Here is a 26,740-nt window from a genome sequence, read left to right on the forward strand (position 1 = left end):
AATTATCAGGAAATTTTAATTTTGAGGTGAACTAATCCTTTAATGCAAGTCACATGATGTTGGGTAACATCTAGTAATTAGTTGAGAAAATAATCTTAATCTCTTCAGGAATGCACATACCCAATAATGTTGACCTCAAGTAGGCCTCTTTAATAAAAATAAGCTTTCCATGTTTAACTTACAGGTCATAAAACAAAAATTAAAAAAGTTAATTAGCCTTTTTAATACTCGCCAACGTTAAGTATAGTCATTAAATAAAAGTGTACAATATACTAGAAAACCTACACTAGATCAAGATATATAACAGCCTCTTAACAAAATATATATAATTGAAAATACTAAAGATTAACATGTAGCAATCACAATTTACTTTTAATTAATTTTACATAAAGACCTAATCAAAACATCCGCATAAGCCGAAAAAATAATAATAAAATGGGCTAAAGTTTGACTGAATAGCTCTGTTGTTTACATATGCAGACTAGCGCTTCGGCCACAAATCCGGAACATCTGAAGCTGTTATGGTTGTAATGCGGCACTACTCAGAGCACGTGGCGACCTGTCAGGCACTTTAGACAATTTTTTAATAGACTAAACTATTTCTTGACCACTGAAATCAAAATTGAGTGAACTCATTCATAAAAAAATGAATTCGTTTGCGTTTTAGTCTTTCTAGAAGCTTTGTAGCTTGATAGCGCAAAGCAAACGGTCTCACTGCCTTCTTCAGTTAGCCATGCTATTTGCTACGCTACAAAAACACGACGGCAAGTGTTTACAAATAAAAGAATAAAACCAAGGGTCTGTTAAGTACCTGAATATAACTGATCCGTCATGTCCGTAGTTGACGAATAATCAGATAAAAACCCAACCACAGAATCATCTTTCCATGAAAGCGAGAAATCATAAATGCGCTCGGTCAACTTAAGGCCCCGCCCATTTTCCCAAACAGCCAATTGGAGCTGATTGTACTTCCTCTTTATTAAATTGTGACCAATGGCAGCACACACGGAAGTTGTGTGCAATGAACATGTATCAAATCGATCAGAAACATAGATATCGTCTATGATCAGAAATGTACTTAAGTTATTTGAAAGATTAATAGTTTGGAAACGCCATGTTTAACTGAGCCGTTACATTTATTTCTATCAATGATTAATGAGAATTGTGATGTCAAAACGAGTCTATATCTGCAACTACAGTTGCAGCTGGACCCCTGGTCGGCCTTCAGATTGTTATGGGAAAGAAAGTCATCTTGTCCTTCAATCAAGCATGCCGACTCCAGTCCAGATTATCACCAAGGACAGGACTATTCGTTTGACCCTGCTAACGTTAGATTACATGTCAATATTCCTTGTTTATGAAATATTTTTCTCACTGGCACTACTTTAATGGCATGATGATAAAAACAATCGTGTAATCCTATAACAAAATAAATTCTATCAGTCTATGGTGTAAATTAGTAGACAAAAGCTACTTTATGCAGATATAAGCATAAACTGCTCCATTAATAAAGTGTGTGTGTGTCTCACACACACACACACACACACACACACACACAGCTGATGCAGTCTGTCTCAATTCTCCCTAGCAACCAAACCTTCTCAAACATCGCGAGATTACACGAGGTTCAAGTTGAAGAAACATGGCGACGTCTAATTTATTGAAGGTAGGAGGTCCCACAATGTGAGAATATTTTGCATCGTTTGCGTCTCCCACAGTGTTATGACAGCGATCCTATGAGCCGTTGACTGTGCGCTTCTAATTAGTTCGCTAAACATGTCGCGTTCATTTGAAACTACATTGTTCGAGTTGTTCATTGCAGCTAGTGAGGTTTTGAGCTATTATAATGTTTAGGGTTTCAGAGCTCTATTCAACTATGTCTCTCCTCACTGCACAATTTACAGTCATAAAACTACCTGCTATCATTGGACTGCATTGTGTGGATCATGAGAATGTAATAATATATATATGTATATATATATATATATATATATATATATATTTCTTTTTTTTTTCTTGAATAAAATTGCAAACCAAAAGTTAATCATTTAAATGACTTATATAATTCAGCCTGTGCATATCTGGTTTATGTCAAGCTCGAAGCTCACCTGGTGCCTCTGGTCTCTAATGATAAAGCTGTAATAATCCATCTACATTTATTATATTGTATGATAAAGCTGTAATAATCTATCTACACTTATTACATTGCACTGTACCTTCTGTTAGTGTTTTAAAATTTTGCTATAATGCAAAATTAATGAAATGTAATGTTTTTTTAAATGCATAAAACCCATAACATATTTTTAAAGAACTGTTTATTGTCCTGGATCTCCTTTCTTAGAATAAAGGCTCCCTGCAGTTTGAAGACAAATGGGATTTGATGCGGCCCATTGTTTTGAAGTTACTCCGTCAGGAGTCAGTTACTAAGCAGCAGTGGTTCGATTTGTTCTCGTAAGTTGTCTTCGATGTGACATAGTCTGGGCTGACTGAAATATCAAGAAGTCAGTGTACTGTACATCCAGACTTTTATTTATTTAACTAATGGTGCTATTTGGGTCTGATGGTCACCTCAATAATATCAACTAGAACTAACAACATACAGTAGGTTAGATTGTTGCACAATGAGTAGAATCTGATTTTAGATCATCTCTTGATACTGTGTTTGGCTTGCAGAGACGTCCATGCAGTGTGTTTATGGGACGACAAAGGCCCGGCAAAAATTCACCAGGCACTGAAAGAAGACATCCTAGATTTCATCAAGCAAGCACAGGCAGTACGTACTGTACCACTTTTGCACTTACTCTAATAAAGTGAAGATCATATTTAAATATCTCTGAAGAAATAAATTGCTGGAATCCCAGTCCTGTAATCAATGCATGCTGAGTCTCTTTCTGATCTACTTCAGCGAGTACTCAGTCACCAGGATGACACGGCTTTGCTTAAAGCCTACATTGTGGAGTGGAGGAAGTTCTTCACACAGTGTGATATTCTACCTAAGCCCTTCTGCAAGTTAGAGATCACCCTGCTGGGCAACCAGGGGAGCAATAAGAAGTCCAGTGTTGAAGACAGTATTGTTAGAAAGGTGGTTTCTATATTATCAATCTATATTATCACTTAAATGCAGTTGTTATTATTGTAACAATACATGCACAACATTAAGATGCACATCTATCCTAATCAACTGTTTCCTTCTTTTTTTGCCAAAGCTTATGCTAGACACATGGAACGAGTCTATATTCTGTAATATAAAGAACCGGCTCCAGGACAGTGCCATGAAACTGGTCCATGCTGAGAGATTAGGAGAAGCGTTCGACTCTCAGCTTGTCATCGGAGTGCGCGAGTCATATGGTAAAACTATTATAATGCTAAGCCACTCGGGTTCTGTCTAGATGGACCTCTCCTGATGGACACTCTTGTATTTTGCTCTGTCTCACAGTGAATTTGTGTTCCAACACTGATGACAAGCTCCAGATCTATAGAGAGAATTTTGAGAAGGCATATCTGGATTCCACAGAGAGGTTCTACAAGACACAAGCACCCTCCTATCTGCAACAGAACGGCGTTCAGAACTATATGAAATATGTGAGTGTATTTTTAAACTGCTCTCCTGCCTAAACTTAGTCACTAGTGTTGTCAAAAATAACATATCGATTCTGAATATTTGAAAATTTGAAATGGTTTTATACATTTATATAGTCAGTTGCGCCATTTTCTCACTTGGCATGTTTGGTTCGAATAAAACGAACCTTGTTGCGATTGCTCTGTTAGTACGGTTCATTTGAATAAGTGTGAACGCTGCCATCCGAACCCTGGTGCGCACCAAACAAAAAGTGGTCTCGGTCCCCTTCCAAACGAACTCTGGTGCAGTTCGAACGATATATGAACGCAACATGGACCAAAGAAATGTAAACAAACTAAAAACAGGAAGATGAGACCCTATAAAGGACAGAATGCTCAAGCATACCTGATTTTTCTCATCATAAGGCAAATTCACACTGCACAGACAAACGCCAACAAACCAGTTTGTTGGGTTTTGTTGGATCAGTGTTGCCTCTGTCGGCATTGTTTTCATCTGACTGAACATGTTCAATCAGCGTTTGTCGGTGTCTGTTTGGGCAGTGTGAACACGACAGTTATTTTTCATAAAATTCTAAATCTAACGACCAACGTGTTTGTTGGCGTTTGTCTGTTCGGTGTGAATTGGCCTATAGTCGTGATGTTGCCCATCACAGTTCAGTACAGGCATCAGAACCGTGTCCCCCCGCAGCAGATCTTCATTTGTGTGAGTGACGGAGGGATTCCTGCTGCTGTTTTGACTTCTTTACACACTTTATAAGCTCTTCACAAGTTCTCAGCAGGTCAAAATACCATAATATGTAGGCTACGCGCATACGAGCGCATCTAGCCCAGCACACAGCATTGTTTTGGATGTTTGGTAAATTCCATCTAAAAATAGGCAATACATAATAAAAGCCGACCCATTTAGGTTGTGAACTTATCCCTATCCCTTTAGGTTTGGTATCTTTAGGTTCGGTGTTAAAAATGCCAATCTGAACGCTAAGCGAACCAGGACTAAATGTTTTTATTGGTCCAGACCAAATGAACCAAGTGAACTACAAGTGTGAACACACCCTTACACTCAAGCAGCTCATGGTTCTGTGTTTTCAAGGCCCGTTCACACCAAGGACGAGAACTATAAGTTCTAAAAAATCGTTCTAAATATAAAAGAATAGTAGATTCTAATTCCATACCATAACGATAACACCACTGAGAAATGATATTATTGGAATCGCTTCCAGAATTTTTTTTTTCCAGCTGATGAACACTAAAAACATTGACAGCAATCAGAATTCATCCTGCTCTAAATAGCTCGAGCATTTAAAGCAGCAGACGACTTCAGCGCGCTTAGAATAAACTGAACGATATCGTCCGCTGGTGTGAACGCTAATGTAGTCATCGTTGTAGTTATCGTTCTTTATGTGAACAGGCCTGAAGAACATTTCAGTTTGCTATAAATGTCGCAAACTCCATCTCTGTTGTGCTGTGAGTTTAATGCGCTTAGCGCTTTTTTTTCACGTTCAAGTAATTTCCAACATTTTTGTGAACATATAATTACAGCATTTCACTAGATTTGTAATGAGAAGGTGCATTTTTTGCCAAAATGAAAGCTTGAGGGTTTAACTCTTACAAGTAAGGAAATGCTTTGTGTAAAGTAAAATTATTAATATACGTATTATGAAATATATATTTTTATTTAACAATGCAGTTGTATTATAGTAATGTAATTCTGTTTTTGAAATAATATTATTATTATTATTATTATATAATCACCTTCAGAGCAACTGGATATCTTGATTTTGAGTTTCAGTTGATAATGTACTTTTGACCATAGTCAAAGTATTTTCTTAACTGTTCAGGTTTTATACCCATAATGTTGTTGCAGTTTTTTCCTGTAATATCAAAAATTGTATAGAATATCGATATTTTTCAAGGTATTATATTGAAGTTAGAAGTTCCAGTATCATGACAACTCTAGTTGACACTACAGCTTTCTACTCTGATGGTTTGTTTAACAAGCATTTATGTGTATGAACGGTAAATCACAGCACATTTCTGAATTTTCATAATGATGTGTCACAATATTTGAGAGTTGTTTATCCCAGGTGACGCTTTTGATTGACAGGCAGATGGCAAGTTAAGAGAAGAGGAGAAGCGTGCACTTCGATATCTGGAAACCAGACGTGAATGTAACTCCGTCCAGGCAGTGAGTGTTCCGTGCTCCAAAAATGCTCCTAAACAAGACCCCGTGGTGTGCCGCATTATTAAATAATGCTCAGCGTGTAGTGCGCACTTGTCTTTTTCGCATACTAACATCGGGTGCTCAGTTTGTGCCTTTTGCGTTCATTCAGCTAATGGAGTGTTGTGTGAATGCGCTGGTGACGTCGTTCAAAGAGACAATCCTGGCCGAATGTCCGGGAATGATCAAGCGGAACGAGACAGAGAGTGAGTACGGCAGGAGCTCTGGCACCAAAGGCTCAGCAAGTTCAGGTTGGCAATGGGACCCAGTTCCCATCTATATCTTGCCAACACCTCCCCATCCATCTCACCATCTGTGTGTTTGTGTGCTAATCACTAAGTCCACCAACCCATTTACATTGTAAACAAACACAACAGCATACAACTGTTATATTTAAAGGGAAGGAAATCCCACATTTGTGTAGATTGCATCAGGAATACTTGGTTTAATTCATGTGTATTTTGGCTTTAGAGCTCCATAGACAGGAACTTCATGTTTTTTTTTTTACTGTTTCAATATGTTTTAATGTAATTGAAGTGTGTTTGTTCTGCTGTTGGTGTGTTTCCACAGAGCTGCACCTCATGTTCTCGCTGATGGACAAAGTGCCCAGTGGGATTGAGCCTATGCTGAAAGACCTGGAGGATCATATCTTGAATGCAGGTCTGGCTGATATGGTGGCCACAGCGGAGACCATTACCTCAGTGAGTAGAGACAGTAGCTGCACTTGCATCATGGATCCTGAACACGAGTCCAGTTGCTGTTAGGCAATCACTGAATGATATAGGAAGTCATTCATTTTTATTAATCCTTGTTTGTAAATTTGTATGATTATTTTTACGCATATGCTTTGGGGATGTGTGGGACTAGTCTACTAAACGAAACCGCTGCTGCTAGTCGACATTGGAAATACTAGTTGTTTACTGTTTTTTTTTTTTTTTTTGCACATTTATGTTTTGCTTTATATTTTTTACAAAGGCTACATTCAAACACAGATGTGCAAGCGGTGGGTGCAATAGCTTGACATGGGCTGACTTTTTATTTGAGGAATTCTGTAATTATTATTAGGCTTGTACTTACTGGTCCTGAACTGCCTGTGATTCAGTTGATATTAATAAATATGTCTATATTATCTAAAGTTGATTAAAGGGATAGTTTACCTAAAAATCACCCCTTTAGGTCATCCAAGATGTAGGTGTCTTTTTCTTCTTCTTCAGTAGAACAGTAAAGAAGATTTTTAGCTGAAGCCATAGTCCTTGATGATTCATATAATGCAAGTCAACGGCGACCATCACTGTGAGAGTCAAAAAAACATATACAGGCAAAACAAAATTAATACCAGTGGCTCCAGACGGTCGGTCTGTGCAAGAAACTGAACATTATTTATAGCATTATTACCTGTAATCCAAAGCCTCGGCAAATAGTCATGTCGTTCTGGAGCGTGAGCTTCCTGTCGTATAACAGCAAATAAATTTTTTTGGGTGAACTACCCGAACGCTTAAGTATAATGTACAATTATCATAATGCAAGGCAAGCACAGCGCATGTATATGATCTATTTTTCAGTGAATTCAGTATGGGATTTGACTGTTTGATTTATAGATTAAGTAGGCTATTTTAAATGGATCGCTGATACAAACTGTTTTTGACTGTCATCTGGGGGTTTCTTCGACTAGTCGGTTGTAAAATTTCAGTTTAAAAATTATGGAAATGAATCGTGGCACATATCCCTAAAATCCATAATATGGTTCCAAACTGTTTCTCAAAATTCTTAATTATTGCTCTTTATGACTTATTGATGTTTTATTTTTGCAGGACTCTGAAAAATATGTCGAGCAACTCCTAACATTGTTTAACCGCTTTAGTAAATTAGTTAAGGATGCATTCCAAGATGACCCACGTTTCCTAACAGCCAGGGATAAAGTAAGTCTCAAGAAATCCAAACCATTCACTGTTAAAGACTTCACAGGAAAATAATATTTATTAATGTTATTTTTATTTTTATTGGACAAAATAATAATACAATATATTCATATAATCTATAGGTATAAAAAAGATACACTACTAAAGGCGGGGTCAGTGAGATTTAAAAAAAAAAAAATAGTACTTTATTATTCAGCAAGGATGCATTTAAATTTCTATTTTAAATAAATATTGTTCTTATGTTTTTTTTCTTTTCATTCATCAAAGAATCCTGAACAAAAAGTGTATCAAGGTTTACCCCAAAATATTTGGCAGCTCAACTCTTTTCATCATTGATAGTAAAAAGAAATATTTCTTGAGCACCAAATCGGCATATTATAATAATTTATGAAGGATCATATGACACTGAAGACTGAATTAATAATGCTGAAAATTCAGCTTTGCCAAATTAAAAAAATACAAATCTGCTTATTCTGCAAGACCATATTCTAGTACGTCCCTTAATCCTACCCAATACCTACTAACAACTACTTTACTATTAATAAGTAGTACCGGTAATTAGGAGTTTATTGAGGCAAAAGTCATAGTTAATAGTTAGTTAATAGTGAGAATTGGACCCTAAACTAAAGTGTGACCAAAAAATCTTACTGACCCCAAAATAGTGTATCTTTTTTTTACATGTTGAAAAGTGAAGTGGAGAGGAGGTGATTTCCATTTTTCATTATTATTTATTACCATATTATACATGCATGTTTACGCAGGCATACAAAGCAGTAGTGAATGACGCAACAATATTTAAACTGGAGCTCCCTCTAAAACAGAAAGGGTAAGACATCTCAATATATACATATACTGTACATCTTTTGAAAAATTGCTTTTTTTATCTGTAGATCTGGGATATATTTGAATTACTGTGGTTTTGGTTTGAATTATTTGTCCTTTATGTGCAGTGGGGGTCTAAAAACACAACCAGAGTCCAAATGTCCAGAACTGCTGGCCAACTACTGTGATATGCTCCTTAGAAAGACTCCACTGAGCAAGAAACTCACATCAGAGGAAATAGAGGCCAAGCTGAAGGAAGTGGTGAGGGAGTGAGTGGGTGGAGTGTCCACTAAATATTTGTATTTTATTGTGGCAGTGTTTTTTTGCACGTCTCTGTTCACAACTGCTAAATCAGATGCAATGCGTTAATTATTTATTTTTATCTACTGATTACAGCTCTTGGTTCTAAAGTATGTTCAGAACAAAGATGTCTTCATGAGGTACCACAAAGCGCACTTGACTCGCAGGCTTATTCTTGACATTTCTGCGGACAGTGAGATTGAAGAGAACATGGTGGAGTGGCTCAGGGTAAGTGGAACTGAGAACGTGATTGTAATTATTGATGAAAGACTTTTTAGTGAATCTCTATCGAGTGACTTTTGTGTCTGTACAGGAGGTTGGTATGCCAGCAGATTACGTGAACAAGCTCGCCAGAATGTTCCAGGACATCAAAGTATCAGAAGACTTAAATCAATCCTTCAAAGAAATGCATAAACACAACAAACTTGCATTACCAGGTCAGATATGACTGTCTTATGATGCTTCTGAATTAGAGGTCTCTGCTCCTGCAAAAATGTTACCTTCTCCCACTCCGACCCGCAACATTCATGTTTTGTCCCACTACCGCCCACAAAAGTCCTCAGGTAAAAGTAAACAGATTTTTTCAGTACATCCATGAAATAATTTCAAGTTTGGCCGCCTAGCAACAACCTACACATCTCAGCATAAACACTCCCGATATATTATTTGTTATTAAAGCATCTACATTCACAAAGCACTGTTAATTTTAACAGAAAAGCAAGTACAGTATAGGCTACTACATGTGTGATTAGCATTGCAGAAAGCGCACAAAGAGCGCTCCCTTTATAATCACTAAAAAGCTGTTCGTTTTACAACTCATTTTAGTTCATCACAATCTCACAAAGTTACGTTATAATCAATTAAGCTGACTGCACAAATTAACCTCTCATAATGTCTACACTTTGTTTGCGAGGATTCGCGAGTACAAATACACAAATACTCAGTCGTTTTGAGTGGTAAGTGGATTCTGACTAACTTAAACACCTCTGATTGGCCATTGCGTTCAAGAAATCAACAGATATGTTGGAGATTTACTCAACGCTGCAAAAATGTGTTGTAAATAGAAACCTTTGACGCTCTCCAGAGCACAAACACAGATATGCACTGGATCGCTTGCCAAATCTGTTTCACCAATATGCTATTACTACAGAGAAAACTACACCATGCAGTTATGGGCGGCTTTTCCCTCTAAAAGTGATCAGAAGTAGCAGCAAACAGGGGAAGACTAAGCCTTGCCCACACACATGAGTATCTAACCGCTCGCACCCACATTCGCCCATTAAATCTTGTCCCGCGCCGCACTCTGTTGCGTTGGTTCCAGTGGGAGTGCAGGCCTCTATTCTGAACTGTTTTGTTGTACATTCAAACTAATTTTTATTTATGTCTTGACACTATAGCTGACTCTGTCAATATAAAGATCTTGAATGCGGGAGCATGGTCTCGGAGTTCAGAGAAAGTGTTCGTATCGTTGCCCACCGAGCTAGAAGATCTCATTCCTGAAGTCGAGGAGTTTTACAAGAAAAATCACAGTGGCAGAAAATTACACTGGCACCATCTGATGTCCAATGGCATTGTGAGTGGCAGCTTAAGCCCTTTGTATAACGGGATGCTCTACTTCCTGTGAAAATAAGGGAGAGACAAAACCAGACGTTTTCCATGAAGACTATTAAGGCAAAAAAGAATAAGAAATATGAACAGCGAAAGAAGTTCTAGGTCCAATTGTAGTTGTGATGTTATCAAATTAAACTATTTGGAAATTATATTTTATTTTAAAAAATGCACACATTCACTCTTATTCGTATGTCTACGTCAAAATATTTCTTGTCTTGTCACATTCAGTTATGAATTACATAAATCATTCGAAACAGTGAAATTTCATGAAAAAGTTGAGTAGTTTGCATCATTGGACATTACTGTCAGTCCTTGAACATTTCTGTAACACATTTGTCAAATATTGAATGTTTAGCTACTTACCATGCTCACTTACACCGTTAAAACTAAAGCATTGTGTTGGAATTCACACTCGTCATCTGTGAACAGTAAGGCCCGCCTTCTTTGATTGGATTGGCCGTTCCAATCATTTTGACACTGATGAGTGATGAGGCTAAAAATGTAGGCTAACTTTTAAAACATTTCTTCATCCTAACAACAAACAGAGCAGTGCGTAAAGGAGTACAGCAGAACAGCTTCAAGAATGTCAAATATTGGGGATGAACAATTTGACCGTTTCTAATTATTGAGTCGGACTTGTGGTTACAGCCCTTGAAAAAACTGCTGAACTTTGATGCTCACAAGTTTGTACTACTGTGAATTGTGTTGCTGTAAACTTGAATTTAGTCTTTGAAATTCTTGCTGCACTGGATTTGGAGATTCTGTCTCAAATTTGACATTTTATAGGGCTCCTTCATGTCAAGGGAACAGGTCAAGATTGGTCTCATCTCTTCTATCCCTAGATCACATTCAAGAATGAAGTTGGGCAGTATGATTTAGAAGTTACGACATTCCAGTTAGCTGTGCTGTTTGCCTGGAACCAAAGGCCAAGAGAGAGGATCAGCTTTGAGAATCTGAAATTAGCCACGGAACTTCCAGACGCTGAGCTGCGCCGGACCCTCTGGGTAACGGAGTCTTTATTTTGATGACATTTCCCTTAAAACTATTCTCTGTTAGCAATGGGATGAACATGGTCTGATCCTGTGGAATGAAAATGAAGGGATCTGATATGACATTGACTTTTGGTTGCTTAATACTGCCTAACCTTTTTTTTGGTTGTTTGTTGTTTTTAAATGTGTAGTCTCTTGTAGCTTTCCCCAAACTAAAGCGTCAGGTCCTGTCATATGAACCTGTGGTGGGCTCTCCTAAAGACTTCGCAGACGGCTCTGTATTTTACATCAATCAAGAGTTTTCTTTAATGTAAGGACACTCATCACTGTTTGCATTTGATGAAGAATGTTGAATAATTCAAGTAATGCTATAAAATGTGTGTTAATGAATCATAATAGAAAGTATATTTTCATCACATTGCATCCACTACCGTTTAAACGATTGGGGTCGGAAAGTTTCTTATGCTTACCATGGCTGCATTTATTTGATCAAAAATACAGTGAATATGACATTACAATTTAAAATAACTATTTTCTACTATTTTCTATGTTCTACTACTATGTTTTTGTGGAATTTTTTTTTTCAGGATTCTTTGATGAACAAAGTTCAAAAGAACAACATTTATTTGAAATATAATGTAAAAAGTATTTATTGTCATTTTTGATCAATTTAAAACACCCTTGCTGGAAGAAAAAAAAAATGGGGCACGCGTGTGTTAAAAAACCTTTTAACACACGCGTGCCCCAAACCTTTGAATGGTATTTAATGGTGTATACATAAAATATGTATTTCTATTAATTACAAATATTGCTGGACTACTATATTTTTCCTTAATTGCATGTTTTAACAGACCTCAGTTCAATGAAATTATCTCTTCTGCACAGAAAAAACTCAAAGGTCCAGAAAAGAGGGAAGATCAATTTGATTGGTCGATTACAACTCACCACAGAGAGAATGCGTGAAGAAGAAAATGAGGGCATAGTGCAACTTCGGATACTACGCACACAGGTATTGGAGTTATTGAACCTATCACTGACACTCCTATCTATCTATCTGTCTGGATGGATGGATGGTTGGTTGGTCCTGGTAAACCCTATGTTGTGGGGACCTTGGTCCCCATGATGAAAGCATCTTATATATCATAGGGTAGGGGATAGTGTTCGAATATAATATTAACAGTGTGTGTGTGTGTGTGTGCTTGTGCGTGTGTGTGTGTGTGTGTGTGTGTGTGTGTGTGTGTGTGTGTGTGTGTGTGTGTTAGATTCTTTATTATTTCCACATTTTAGAATAATAGTGAAGTAAGCAAACAGTGATACAGGTATGGGAATTATATAGTGATTTCATGAGGTGCATCCTCAGATGTTTTTCAAATGGTTTTGAAGGATGTTTTCTGGGTACTTTACCATCTGGTCCAACTTACCCATTTAATTTTTTTACGTTTTGTAAAGATATTCATATGCAGGCACAGGCAGTTTCTACTTGTCTACTATAAAAGCATGAGAAACATTAAAGTCTAGACATTTCTCAGACATGCTAACACTGAAGGAAACCTCATTTGTCACCAAACTCCTCTTCTTCACTCTGTACAGGAAGCTATCATTCAGATTATGAAGATGAGGAAGAGGATCAGCAATGCCCAGCTTCAGACGGAGCTGGTGGAGATCCTAAAGAACATGTTTCTTCCCCAGAAAAAGATGATCAAAGAGCAGATCGAGTGGCTGATAGAACAGAAGTACATCAAACGGGACGAGACGGACATTAACACGTTTATCTACATGGCGTAGCCTACCACGCCCAGTGCACTCTGGGACGTTTTTTTTTTAGACACTAGCACTCCTTTGGAGGGTTCCATATCTGATTTCAGCTCATTGCCCAGCCTGGCCTGCTGGATGACTGACTAGATCTCAACACTCATCATGCTGAGAAATTGCTGAAATATCCCTGCCTTACTTCACAAATCTATGAAATTAATAAAAATGAACTTTGAAAGAAATAGAGGAGTAAAATGAGCAGAATTCTGTGTTGCTAATGTATATTAAATGCATCTTTTAAATGTGTTTCGACGCCAACACCCTAGGTGAAAATATGACTACATTCTGAAAAAGACATCCAGCTGTGTTCTTTCTGGGTTCATCACCACTAGCTTATCCTAGCTCTGAACATCCAATCGCAGACAACGTGCCTTTCATTGCATTAAGATAATGTAAAGTTAAGACCAATTCCTTTTTTTAGTGATTAAATTATCCTCATGATTCACAGCATTGTATGTTATTGCAGAGAATTGCAGGCTTCCGGCGTCTTTTCCTCAGTAGTTTTACCCATCAGTTCACAGTCTCTGTTTAGTTTGTCTCCCTAGTGGCAAGTTAGAAATGTACACTGCCGCTGTCCATGGTGCTGATGAGATGGACAGTAGCTTCTGATTATAATAATACTGCAAGAGTAGTATTATGTTGAGTTACACGCTAATGCTATTGAATAATGGCACTATTTCAACAAAAATGACAATGCATCACCGCGCGCGCGTGTGTGTATGTGTCTGCTGGGCATACATTGGTGTCTACCCCGCTGCACATGCTCAGACTAGGAGTCCCCCCTCCGCTCGTAGGCCCCTCCCAGACACGCGTGAGAGTGATCCGGAGCTCGGAGAAGAGCCACGGCTGCACGGGACCGCAAGAACGTCGCTGGATCCCGGGAGGACCGGAGAGAGAGACGCCAACGTGGGACTGGAGTTGTGCTCAGGTATTGGATTATTTCACAAGCAACGAGGCCGTGTTGATCTATTACACTAGCAGTGTGTGACATCCGATCGAATTTGACACGGTTTAGAATGCGAGACTGTAATTACCCGAACAAACGAGATGAGCGCGCTGATTTATGTAAATTCCGAGCGCGAGAGGTATATCTTGCCACCTGACGGGACGCGTGCAGCGGCGAAAAAAATAATAATATCGCGCTCTTATTTGGTGGAGATTCTTGGCTGTTCCAGGCACAATTTGTCATGTCTTTAAAGCCAGTGTGTGAACTGGAAGCCTACTGCATCTGATCGGTACGTTCGGGTAAAGCAGAGCCCAATTGTTCTTGAACAGGAAAGGAAATCACTTTCCGTGGCACGTTGTTAATTAGTTGTCCCCACGCCTTGCGTTTCTTATTAAGATAAGTTTGACCACCGGTCTGACAGGAGTGTAGTCCATCAGTCGTTAGCGGGAACATAACGTGTTTTAACCCAGAACTGTTAATGCAACAAAATGATCTGATGACATGTTTAGTGTTTGAATCGTAAAACCTTATTGTGCAGTTCCGTCAATATTTGGGTAGTAATGTAATCTGTTTGGCCTAATCAGATGAAGTATTTGTAATTATAATACATTACATTGTTTTAATATATTTTTGTATGAATTAGATAGGCTACATTTGATGACTATTATTGATTAATAATCACGCAAGTAATAAATTAGTTTGCTTATTCATTTATTTATATCTTTCAAGGAGAATTCCTATATTATTGTGCAAAGCAATTTTGTTTTCCATAAAGTATAAAGTCAAATTATATGGACATTATATGGTACCTGGTTTCTAGCTAAACTAAGATTATTAGTTAGTTGGTCAGTTGGTTGAGCAGCCACAGCTTGACCACTTTAAACTGGAATGACAAATTAAATGCCCCAAAACATTTACTAGTAAACTTGACTTTACTACTCTAACTAGTTAACTAGTTCTGTTCTAGCTGATTGTCATTAGCTGGTCACATTTGGTCATTAGCTGGTTGACCAGTCACCATGTTATAAAAACCTCCTGCCTGACCACCTCAAATTGGAATGACCAACTGATACCTGCATGTTTGTTGCTGGTCCAAGTTGGTTTACCAGCTAATGATAATCTTAGACTAAACCAACTACCATGTTCCAAAATACCGCTACCATGTTAAGATTGATTCTTTAGTTGGGCTAATAACTAATTTACTGCTCTAACTAGTTCTGTTCTATTGCTGGTCGAGTCTGTTCATTAGATGGTTAGCCAGCCACCATATTATATAAACCAGCTTAACCACCATACATGTAATAACTAACAAGCAGCTGGTTTATTTACAAGCTAATGATGATTATTTTAGACTAGCTAAAAAACAGCCTCCGTGTTCCAAATTACAACCACCATCTAATAACAACCACCAAATTGTATTTTCCAGCAGGGCTCAAACTAGTTCATTGTTTAGTGAAAAGAGTGTTAATGTATTAACTAACATGAACTAACCATGAGCAACACATTTGTTAAAGTATTTGTTCATCTTTGTTAACGTTAGTTAATACAAATACAGTTGTTCATTGTTTGTTCATGTTAGTTCACAGTGCATTAACTAATGTTAACAAATACAACTTTTGATTTTAATAATGTATTAGTAAATGCTGAAATTAACATTAACAAAGATGAATTAATGCTGTAGAAGTGCAGTTCATTATTAGTTCATGATAACTAATGTAGTTAACTAATTAACCTTATTGTAAAGTGTTACCAGAATGGGTTGAGGATGTTCCTCTGTGATTTTTATGTGTATTTCTGTCAAAACAGTACACAATTATTGTTGTTTGTGACACCAAATAAATAAGAAGTAATATCCAGAAGTGTTGAGACATCCAACACTGTCTGCAGTACATTTTGAATTGAGCATATTTTGCGATAGTGATGGACTTAGCAATGCATGTTTTAGGCATAAGGAGTCATGGAGTACTGGGGTGATTCTAGGTGTACTGTATGGCTGGTGAGATGACATACTAAATGTATTCATGAGGTGGCTGCAGTGACGCAGGTGGGATACCCTGAAATGATGATTTGTCGGAGAGGGGAGGGGGTTTTCATCAAGCTCTTTGGTGCACACTGTTTCTCTGCCAGCTATTCCAGTGCAGCTTCCTCTCTTGCGCTCTCACTCTTTTTACCACCTACACTTCTAATGCACAGTAGGAGTTTCAGTAGGTAGTGCACCATGTTGCCCCTGCTGTCTCGTGGGATTCATACAGTGCATTTTCTTCAGGAACTCAATATTCTGGGTCTCACTCTTGTTTTTTTTCTTTTTCAAATGAAGCGCAATGCTTAATCGAGCCCAGACCATAAACCACATCATTCCACTACCCCGCTTATAAACTTTTATGAGCTAGCGGTGCATAAGTTGGGTGTGAGAGAGAGTCAAAAGGCCTCTATCGGTCTCAATTGGCACATTACATCTGTCATTAAGCTTAGTTTTAACATTGCAAATTCATAAGGCCTATATGGTGCTTCTGAACAGATGCATAATCACATAATATTCTTGCTACTTTAATCCCTCAGTTGTACTGTTTGGTACCCCGAAGTTTGAATTCCACTTGCAAGCATCAGCACTGCCTACATGCTTCCTATCGTCAGGAGGACCGTGTAGAGGAGAGACCGTTTGCTTGTGTGGTGGACATCTCACTGATGTCACGAGTCAGTCACGAGACAAGGCAGGCACCATCTGCTGTGCTGGCAGTCCAACTGCTGTGTTTTCATTTCCCCCGGTTCTCCAGTCAAGTGTACTGTACAATCAAGTTAACAGCGTTTCCAGTACCTAACCAGTCCCTACCCATGCACTCACAAGTTCTCTGTTAAAAAAAAGAAAGAAGAGATGCTATAAAATTCAGGGTTCAGTGTAAGTTAAGCTCAGTCAACTGCATTTGTGGGCTAATGTTGATTTCCACAAAAAATAGATTACCACATTTCTTGAAAAAAAAGAAGAAGCAAAAATCTGGTGCATAATGAGGCACTTACAATGGAAATGAATTTGTAGCACTGCACAACATCAGGATGATCAGGCCTTTCCTAATTGAGCCTGCAACACAACTTCTCATTTCGAGGCTGGACCACTGTTCCTTGCTGGTGGAATGATCTTCCCAACCACATTCGGACAGCTGAATCCCTCACAATTTTCAAGAAACAGCTGAAATATCATCTCTTCTGTGACTTGACTGGAGGCTGAACATGTTTTTTTTTTATAGATACTATATTTCCTCTATGCTTTCATTATTACTTCCTCTATGCTCTCACTATTCCTTAATCCCTCCCGGTTCTAGCTTTTCCTAACTTGAACGATGACTGAAACTTTGCATTAATTGTGCTGCTTATGTTTATTGCCTCTTTAGATATATTGCTTGTTGTATTTCTCAACTGAAAGTCACTTTGGATAAAAGCTTCTGCTAAATGAATAAATGTAAACATTAAAAATAATAACTTAAGCAGTTTACGAGCACAAATAATACACTTGTTTCAACAGAAGATTTCATGTAATAAGCTTCGTGTTAAGTTGCTCACTGTAACATTGATTTAGCTTTTCTTTAATAAAATGGAGAAATTATTTGTGGTAATCATTTAAAAAAAATATAGTATGTATTAACATTTTGATCGACATTTATGTTTAGGCCCTATATTAAAAATTTCGTTTTTCGTTATTTTGTTAAGTGCTTTCGTCAATTTTATTTTTATACGTTTTTTTAAGTTTTTGTTTTTATATTTCTATTTTATTTTATTTGAGCTTTATTTAAAAAAGGAACTGATTTTTAATAGTTTTAGTTAGTAACAACACTGATGGTCAACATTACTCTCCAAATTCTGTCGAGCTTATGTAACTTGTATTGAATCCACAACATTCCTTTAATGAACATAATTTATCATTATGTTGTTTGTATAACATGCAAATATGATATCATTATTATCATCGCCAATTAACGAGATCATCGATATGGAAGAAGCTTCATTTGCTAACATTGATATTGCGTCTTTACGTTTTCTCTGCAGAAATGGTGTAAATGTGGCGGTAGAATGACATAAGCTAGGGTTTTCTGTCATTAGTGCTGAGAAAATGGGCAGAAAGCTGAAGACATAATTAATGTTCCTGAAGGTCTGGGAATGGAGATGAATAATTCACCGCAGCTCGGCTCTCAAAACTAGCCTCTGAGAGAGCTGTGATTGACAGACTGCCCATGCTTTTTAGACAAGTCGTCGGAAATGTGCAGAGAAATGGACGGAAGGATCCTTTTTTGTACATTTGAACATAAATGGCGTGGTGTTTCTGGATAAGATGTCATCTGAACTACTTTCAAACTCTTGAATAGATAGACTCATTCAGTCAAAAAAAGGTATTCCCCAGTCAGTGGAAGAGGTGTGTTAATCCAACACACTCATCCCAGTAGGCATCGCTTTTACTCTACCAGTCTCTGTGGTGAATACAACTCTGTAATGATACATTCCAGTTCAACCTGGATTTAAAGCAAAGTGTCACAGCAGTGCCGGGGCACAGTGACATGGTTGTTCTGCAGGTACAGTTCCTGCCGTCTGACTTCATCTCCTCATGCCAGACAGAGTAAGTGTGGCTTGTAGATTGTCAAGATTAGAGCGACGTGTTCCTTCCAATCAATCTCTAAAAAGCAGTTTCATTGTCATCGTAAATCTTTTGTGTGTCAAGTCTAATTGCGTTTTCATGGAGTCTGGCCAGGTGCACACGTATGACTTTGTTTGGTCCACAATGCCGCTTATTCTGACCCAGAACTGCCCACTTAGACATCTGACCAATGTGACCAATGTGTAACGATCAAATAGAGTTTGTTTTATTGTATTTGGCATTTAAGATATACAGTACTTCGATAGTTTGGGGTTGTTTTTGAAAGAAAATATTTTTGGTTATGCTCATCAATGATGCATTTATTTGATAAAAAAATACAGTAAAAACAGTAATATTTTAAGATATTACAATTTAAAAAAAGGTATTTTCTATTTCAGTATATTTAAAAATGTTATATTCCTCTGATGGTAAAGCTGTATTTTCTGCATCATTACTCCAGTCTTCAGTGTCACATGATCCTTCAGAAATCATTCCAATATGCAGATTTGCTGCTCAAGAAACATTTCTTTATTAACTTTATTAATTATTAACATCTCGAAAATCAATTTTGCTGCTTAATGATTTTGTGGAAACAGGGATAAACTTTTTTTTATGATACTGTGATGAATAGAAAGTTTAAAAAGCAGCATTTATTTGAAATATAATTCTTTGCTAACATTTCTTTACTGTCACTTTTGATTAATTTAATGCGTCGTTGCTGAATAAATGTAATATTTTCTTTAAAAGAAATCTCATACTGACCCCAAACTTTAGAACAGTAGTGTATATGAAACTTAATATTAGATCAATATGGAAAAATGAATTCAAATAATGACATGATGGTCAACTTCAAAAAAACTAAACGGAATATACATTTGTGCCTGTAAATATCTAGTTAGCTCAAGTGCCTCAAACAAAAGATTTGATGCTGCTAACCTGTCAGACGTTTCAACCTACTAAAACCAGTTCTTCCATACTTCCAGAAAGTGCATAAAGCCACCCAATAATTATAGAACTGGAGAATACAGTCTACTTGTTTTTGTGAGCAATATGAACAGACACCAAGCTAGAAAGTCATGCATGCAATTATAATATGCACATAATGTTCCTGAAAAAGAAGGTGATGAGATCTTTACAGCAGCAAGAGCACCTTGTACTGTTTCTGTACTGCATCTGTCTTACATTGGCATTTCTCTCTCTCTCTCTCTCTCTCTCTCTCTCTCTCTCTCTCTCTCTCTCTCTCTCTCTCTCTCTCTCTCTCTCTGTTTGTGTTGTCCCTCTGTAGGCTGAAAGATGTTCTCGTCTGTGAAGGCCTTTGAGGGGCAGCATTACTCCACCCTCAAGAGGCAGTGTCTACAGAGTGGAGCGCTGTTTGAGGACCCACTGTTTCCGTCCGTGGACGACTCGCTCTTCTACCTGGGTAACAGGATTGGCCGTGTGCACTGGAAAAGACCCGCGGTCAGTGCTTAGAACTCACCATTTACATTGGCAATTATTCATTTAGCAGATAGCAATGTGAATGAGACAAACAGGAGGCCTGCATTGCTTGTGATTCCCAGGTTCCCAAGAGGCTCTTAAGCAGATTCCAGGTTGGAAAGATATTGATTTAGCTTTATTAAACCTTTAAAACAGAACCTTAAAAATTAACACATTCAATTCCTTTTAAAGTAAATCCATTTACATTATTTATGCATAATTCTACCGTATACGTTTTGCTCAGCTTGTGCTAGTCTGCTGTTTCAGCTACAGGAATTATAAAACCTATAAAATGAGTCAAAATGACCTTACCGGTTGAGCTTGGGAGTTTACAACTATAAATATGTTTATATATATATGAATACTTTTATTGAGCAAGGATGCATTCAATTAATCAAAAGTGACATAAAAGACATTTATAATGTTAAAAACATTTTTCTATTTCAAATGCTGTTCTTTTAAACGTTCTAGTCATCAAAGAATATTGATGATATATCACATATCACGATTTCAACCAAAATATTAAGCAGCTCAGCTGTTTTGAACATTGATGATATGAAATGTTTCTTGAGCATATTAGAATGATTTCTGAAGGATCATGGGGCACTCAAGACTGGAGTAATGATGCTGAAAATGCAGCTTTGCCATCATAGCAATAAATTACTTTTTTAAATATATAAACATAGAAACCAGTTATATTTCAAAATATTACTGTTTTTACTATATTTTTGATCAAATAAATGCAGCCATGGTAAATTAAAGAGAATTCTTTCAAAAACATGAAACAATCTAATACTGACCCCCACCTTGAATAATAGTGTAAGACAAAACAAGTTTGTAACCACTTGCTAATACTGCTTAAATGACTTATACATGCTTAAATAATGAATGCATTTCATTAAATGTAGTTTATGTGCTTTAGTGTTCACAGTTGCAAAAATATATGCATGCTATCTTTCTTTTTTCTTATAATCTATACGCTCAGCAAGATGCAAAAATAGGATTCTGCTTGTTATCGAGCAATATATATGTTGATCAGTAACATATCGTTCGTGATTCATCATAAGTATAATTAATAATCTGTGTTAGTCAAGCCAAGGCAAAAGGAAAGGTCAGCCTGAGGCATTCATCCATAATGGAGGTCTGTCCATCCATCACCGGATGACACAGAAATTCCAAAACTAAATTACAGTTTTTGTTTTGTTTTGGGCTTTGTTTTTTCTGAGAATTGTTACACAGGGTTGTTTTTGACCATACAGTGTCAATGTTAGTCCACAAGGACACATTAGATCTGTAAAACCTCAATGGCTGTGGGGAAACAGCCATCAACAGGCTTCTTGAAGCATCATGATGGTTTTCCTGTGCTTCATTACTGAGTTAATGATACATTGCAGCTTCCTAAAAAACTATCTGTAACATTTCGAATCCCAGAGATGCTAGGAATGTGATACTCCCCCCGCCTGTCTTGCCCAGGGGCATACTAAGTGTCAAGCCTGTCCAAGTCAATTATCTCTTTCTCTCACTCACTCACTCACTCCTGGAACGATGCCCGACCCAGAATCTCATTCACACTTCCAGTGAAGGGGCGTCTGAATTGCACCACAGCAGCTCCTGTGGCCATTAATACAGGTTATTGAAGTCAACACTACGATCTGTTCTGTCTGTACCGCAATTCAACGTTTAACAGCTAAAATCTTCACCCTCTTAATGACCACAGGAGCAGCAGCAGGGAATATGGGAATACAGGAATCAAGTGCAGACAGTGCAAATATAACATTCATTGTGTTGTAGTGATACATAAGACCTTAGAGACTGACTAATCATAATCAGACTTTTTTTGCATCTGGATTCCTGCTTCATCTTTTTTTTTATGCTAACGGAACTGTGGGGAATATTTTGGAATTTTGAGATTTGATGTACTTTTTTTATGGTTTATTACGGTTCTGTCAAGTTACTGTATGTTTGTCTTGCTACACATGCACTCTCAAGCTATACTTTAACTACACTAACGTTCAAAAGTTTGGGGTTTGTAAAATGTTTTGATGTTTTGGAAGAATCCTTATAAGCTCACCAAAGCTGCATTTATTTGATCAAAAATAAAGTAAAATTACTAATATTGTAAAATAGTTTTACAATTTAAAAGAACTGTTTTCTATTTTTATATGTTTATATGTATATGTTAAAATTTATTCCTGTGATGGCAAAGCTGAATTTTCAGCATCATTACTCTAGTCTTCAGTGTCACATGATCCTTTAGAAATCATTCTAATATGCAGATTTGCTGCTCAAGAAACATTTCTTATTATTATCAATGTTGAAAACAGTTGTGCTGCTTAATAGTTTTGTGGAAACCGTGATGCATTCTTTGATTAATAGAAAGTTCAAAAGAACAGCATTATTACAGCATCAATAATCATACTGACCCTACAATTCTGAATGGTAGAAAGACTGCTCAGCTACTTGGCTAAACTAATAGCTATTATGCTTCACAGAGAAAGTTGTTAAATTTTTATAAAAGATTACAAAAAAAAACATTACTTTTCTTTAGAATAACATGTGGATAAACCATCCTCAATAAGGCAAAGAACATGTATTAATAAAGTAAATGGTGGCAATTTTAATTCCTTGTTGACTTTAAATCACTCAACATCAAGGAGGAGCCTAATGATTTCACACGTTGACATGTTGTTTGTTGTCCCTGAACTGTAAAAATGAAATGCTCCTTACTGCATGTTTGACGTGATTGAAGACATTGCCACAAATCACTCTGAATGAGTAAACGCCATTAGGAGCTTTAATGCAGTTCACCGCAGCTGCTTCATATTTCACTGTCTTTCCCCCCTTGGGTCCTTGAACACGCTTTTTTAACCACTTACCATTCCTCCCTCCCACCCGCTTCCTTTTCTGCCTCCTCTCCTGCCATTTCAGGCCACCTCCACTCTCCAAAGAGAAGAAAAACTGTGTTTTATGAGTTGAAGCCAGTGGAATGGGTGATAGACGGTCATTTATCCAAACTGTGGGCTCACTGGTGTCGGGAGTTTGTGTTCATTGATTCTGTGATTGTTCTGGCTGTCCGATTTGTCTTCTCTTTCAAAGCTGGCCAAGACAAGAGTCAGTATGACTCATATTAGTGTGTGAACTCTCAATACATGAAATAATGCGAAATAAGCGGACACACACATGAAATTCCAAGCCGCAGGAGAGGGTTGCCCCTTGGATGCCATTTTGATCTGTGATTTAAAAGTGTGTGTGTGTTCGCAGAGGCTGGAGTGCTGACCCTTACGAAAAATAGTTCATTTTATGAAGTATACTTAAGTAATGTTCAAGTATATTTTTAAGTATAATTATGTAGTAGTAAGTATACTAATGTCAATATGTACTAGTAAACTTGTAAGTGTACTATTTTAATACCGCTTGGGACTAAATTGGCCCACTTTTAGTATATAAAAGTATATGTTTACGTGTACTATAAGTGTAACATTAGTAAACTTTAAGTGCACAACTACTTCATAATTACGTTTCTTATTTATACATCAAGTGAACTTATGGGTATACTAGTAGTTTACTATTTTAATACTTGTAGCAAATTTTTAGTTTATGAAAGTACACTTTGAAGTATACTCTCAGTAAACTACTAGTTTAGTAGTTTTATACTACAAGTTTTCTTTAAGTGAACTTAACATCATACTTATAGTTTACTAATTATATATTCTTTTTGCTCTTTTAGTGTACTCTCAGTAAAATATTAGTTTAGTAGTTTTATACTGCAAGTATACTTAAGTGCAACTTGAAGTATATTTCTGAGAAGTACATAAAAAGTAGACTGAAAGTATACTTTCTTATTTTTAGTTTAAAAGAAGTATACTAATAGCACACTTGAATAAACTTCTTTTTCGTAAGGCGAGCTATAACTCAAATGACCTTGCACTCGAATCAGTCAGCTCACCCATCCTCTTAACACACACACACACACACACACACACACACACACACTCAATACTCCACCCACAACACTGAAAAACCTCCTCTGAAGAGAGCATTCACACACAAACAATATCTTTTCTTTCTCTCTGTCAGTGTCTTTGTCTCAGGGTCCTTTGTTCCATGAGTGAACAGGGGAGACAATGGACTTGTGAAGGATTTTTAGATACTATGTCCATTTTCAGGCTTTTTAGCTGTGAAGGTAATCGCAAAAAACTGAAAAGACTAAATGCTCGTCAAATAAAGATTGATGTATTGCACACTAGTGCAACAGGCAACAGGGGCCTATTAAGGTTTTCTATAGGTTAGCCTGACTGGAGGTAACCTATAGTGAGCTGCCTGTTGTAAAAAACAAAAAAACATTTTAAGGCATCATAAGGCCAAAAAAAAAAAAACAGCCAACAGACCAGCCTGATGAGGCTCAGACATAGACAGTATAAGAAATGGACAGAGCCATCTCATTGGAACTCAGTTGAGACAGTTGAAGCCCATTTTTAGCGATTTTTGAGCACTTCCGTTCCTGACGCGCAGACTCAAACCGACTCAAACTAAGCTTGATGACGTGAGCAACCTGTCTGACAGACGTGAATCTTCTAGTAGCTGTGCGTGAAAATTGCCAACGTTAATCTTGCAGAGACGGGGAACTTGAGCAAAGAGTTCTTTGGCGTGAGTGAGCAGGAGTAAGTATTCCGTTGCTTTTATGGACTCATTATCTATGGGCTTCTCCCTTGACGGGACGTCCCCCCGATTGCCTGCGAGCTTCTCCTCCTGTCTGTACGGTAATTTCTGTACAGCGCGACAGAGAGTCGAGTGGTTATGACGCAATCGTTAGCTTATTTTTACTAAATCTGTTTCTACGGGGCCATAATGTAACATAGAAGGTAATGGAGCCATTTATACATTGTCGTGTTTCTTTAGAAATAAATAATGGACAAATGGAGTCTTTAAACGCCTCAGATGTAAAGTTATTCGCTGTCAAAGTGACGCCAAAATGAATGGGATTCAATGGAAATGCTAACGCAAGTGAAGTTCTGCTACAACATGGCGGCACCCGGCGGGCTTCAACATCCGGTCGATGGATTACCCCCTTGGGCTCAGACCATCATAGGCTGTTTGAGGAAGTTTTTTCAGCAGGGATTTTTTTTTTATATATATATTTTTTTTATATTTATATTTAGCTTTAATGCATTTTCATTTCTGTTTTAGTATGTCAACTTTATTTTAGTTTGTTGCCAATGCAACAATGCAAGTTTTTAACTTTAGGTTTTTCATCAAAGATTTCTATTTTATTTTATTTCAGCTTTATTTGAATTGCTGAAAACGTTTTTAATAGTTTTAGTATTAGTTAACAATAACAACATTGTAGTCAGCATCATTATATTGCCTTCAAAGATTTTTGGACAAATGAACATTGTTAATGTATGGATGAGCTTGGTGAAAATGTCTGTCCCAACCAAAATGGATGTAAAATGTTGAGGGCAAAAAATCATTAAATACTGAAAAAATAGATGAAAGCAGTTAGCATGATTTAATTACCATTTATGTAGCCTATGATGGGATTAGCTTAGCAACATGCTAATGCCAGAGTGAACAGAGCTGTATTCACTGCCTATGTAAACAATGCTATTTGTAAACTATTTCAGTTTGGATTCAGCCTTAGATAGCTGTGTTTGTAGAGAGTAGACAGCAAGGCAGCTCATTTGATTTAGATCTGTAAAATACCTTTTCTTGATGGTTTTTGCTTAGCTATGTCTCTTTTTTCATGTGTTTTTTTTCTCCGCTCAAACGCACACTCAACTGACGTATATTAGACAAGTGTTTTATTGATTAATCTGAAGTCAGAGCCCTTTTGAAGGTTTGTAATAGATTTGTTAGATTCATTGCTTCATCCAAAGAACTGTCAGAAATGAGAAGGCAGCAATTAATCACGTTATGATGGATTGATATTTATTCAGATCAATGAAACTCAAAATGACCTAGCATTGCTTTTAGAGGGACGACAGCGGCTTGAACCAACTCGCCGCACCAAACCGAATTTGTATTCCTGTCTGTTTGAATCAAGCTTTGACTGAATAACATTCTGTAATGACTGACAGAGTGGTAATATCAGAGGGTCTGATGGAAAATCAGTCATGCACTGTGAGTGTATCAAGCTTTATATGCAGGCCACAAACAAAAACAGAGATTCTGTGTCGCGCGTCTGGGTTTCTTGGCTCTGAAATGGAGAAGTGTGTCTGGCGTGTGCAGTGTGTATGTGTTTTGCCTCATCAATTTGACATCATTGCACTTCGTTCTCACACACCATGGGGGCATGATGACATGTCTCATCTCTAGTAGTTTGCAGGAGTTGTTGAGGAGGTGAGAGAAGCCCAGTGCTGAAAGAATGAAATGTTGCTGGTGTGAGTGCTGGGCTGGATGTGTGCCGGCCGGATAGCGAGGAGAGTCCTCGCCTGCTGAGCTGTGGAA

The 26,740-nt window shown here is 37.4% G+C and overlaps 2 protein-coding genes across 5 annotated transcripts in view; both read left to right on the plus strand.

The window, feature by feature from the left end:
- Window positions 1–1,558: 1,558 nt before the first annotated feature.
- cul5b (cullin 5b) lies at window positions 1,559–13,432 on the plus strand. 2 transcript variants are annotated; one of them, XM_056262972.1, is made up of 19 exons: window positions 1,559–1,666; window positions 2,342–2,451; window positions 2,674–2,773; window positions 2,906–3,082; window positions 3,207–3,348; window positions 3,437–3,582; window positions 5,684–5,764; window positions 5,910–6,048; window positions 6,368–6,498; window positions 7,609–7,716; window positions 8,478–8,542; window positions 8,667–8,799; window positions 8,935–9,066; window positions 9,152–9,275; window positions 10,236–10,411; window positions 11,292–11,453; window positions 11,630–11,748; window positions 12,324–12,447; window positions 13,029–13,432. In XM_056262972.1, exons 1-19 carry the CDS (start codon window positions 1,643–1,645, stop codon window positions 13,221–13,223), a joined length of 2,388 nt encoding a protein of 795 aa, XP_056118947.1. In that variant the 5' UTR covers window positions 1,559–1,642; the 3' UTR covers window positions 13,224–13,432. The 2 variants fall into 2 exon arrangements, with proteins under 2 accessions (XP_056118947.1, XP_056118948.1); XM_056262973.1 differs by having other exon boundaries at window positions 5,910–6,003.
- Window positions 13,433–14,018: 586 nt separating this feature from the next.
- capn5b (calpain 5b) overlaps window positions 14,019–26,740 on the plus strand; it is a 28,475-nt gene continuing 15,753 nt past the window's right edge. For 2 of the 3 annotated variants that reach the window (XM_056262974.1, XM_056262976.1), the window contains exons 1-2: window positions 14,019–14,178; window positions 20,103–20,275. In XM_056262974.1, coding sequence (XP_056118949.1) covers window positions 20,111–20,275 — 165 coding nt within the window. In that variant the 5' untranslated portion in view covers window positions 14,019–14,178; window positions 20,103–20,110. The remainder of the gene's footprint in view (window positions 14,179–20,102; window positions 20,276–26,740) is intronic. The other variant, XM_056262975.1, reaches the window with a different exon arrangement.

The sequence above is a fragment of the Rhinichthys klamathensis genome, unplaced genomic scaffold (genome assembly GCF_029890125.1).
Source record: "Rhinichthys klamathensis goyatoka isolate OS25496 unplaced genomic scaffold, OSU_Roscu_1.1 h1tg000197l_1, whole genome shotgun sequence".
In the NCBI taxonomy this organism is placed as follows: Eukaryota; Metazoa; Chordata; class Actinopteri; order Cypriniformes; family Leuciscidae; genus Rhinichthys; species Rhinichthys klamathensis.

Coding starts and splice junctions, on each gene's coding strand:
- cul5b (XM_056262972.1), top strand. CDS start 1,643: ATGGCGACGTCTAATTTATTGAAG. Junction 7,717..8,477: donor TCCTAACAGCCAGGGATAAA/GTAAGTCTCAAG, acceptor ATGTTTACGCAG/GCATACAAAGCAGTAGTGAA. Junction 9,067..9,151: donor ACATGGTGGAGTGGCTCAGG/GTAAGTGGAACT, acceptor GTGTCTGTACAG/GAGGTTGGTATGCCAGCAGA.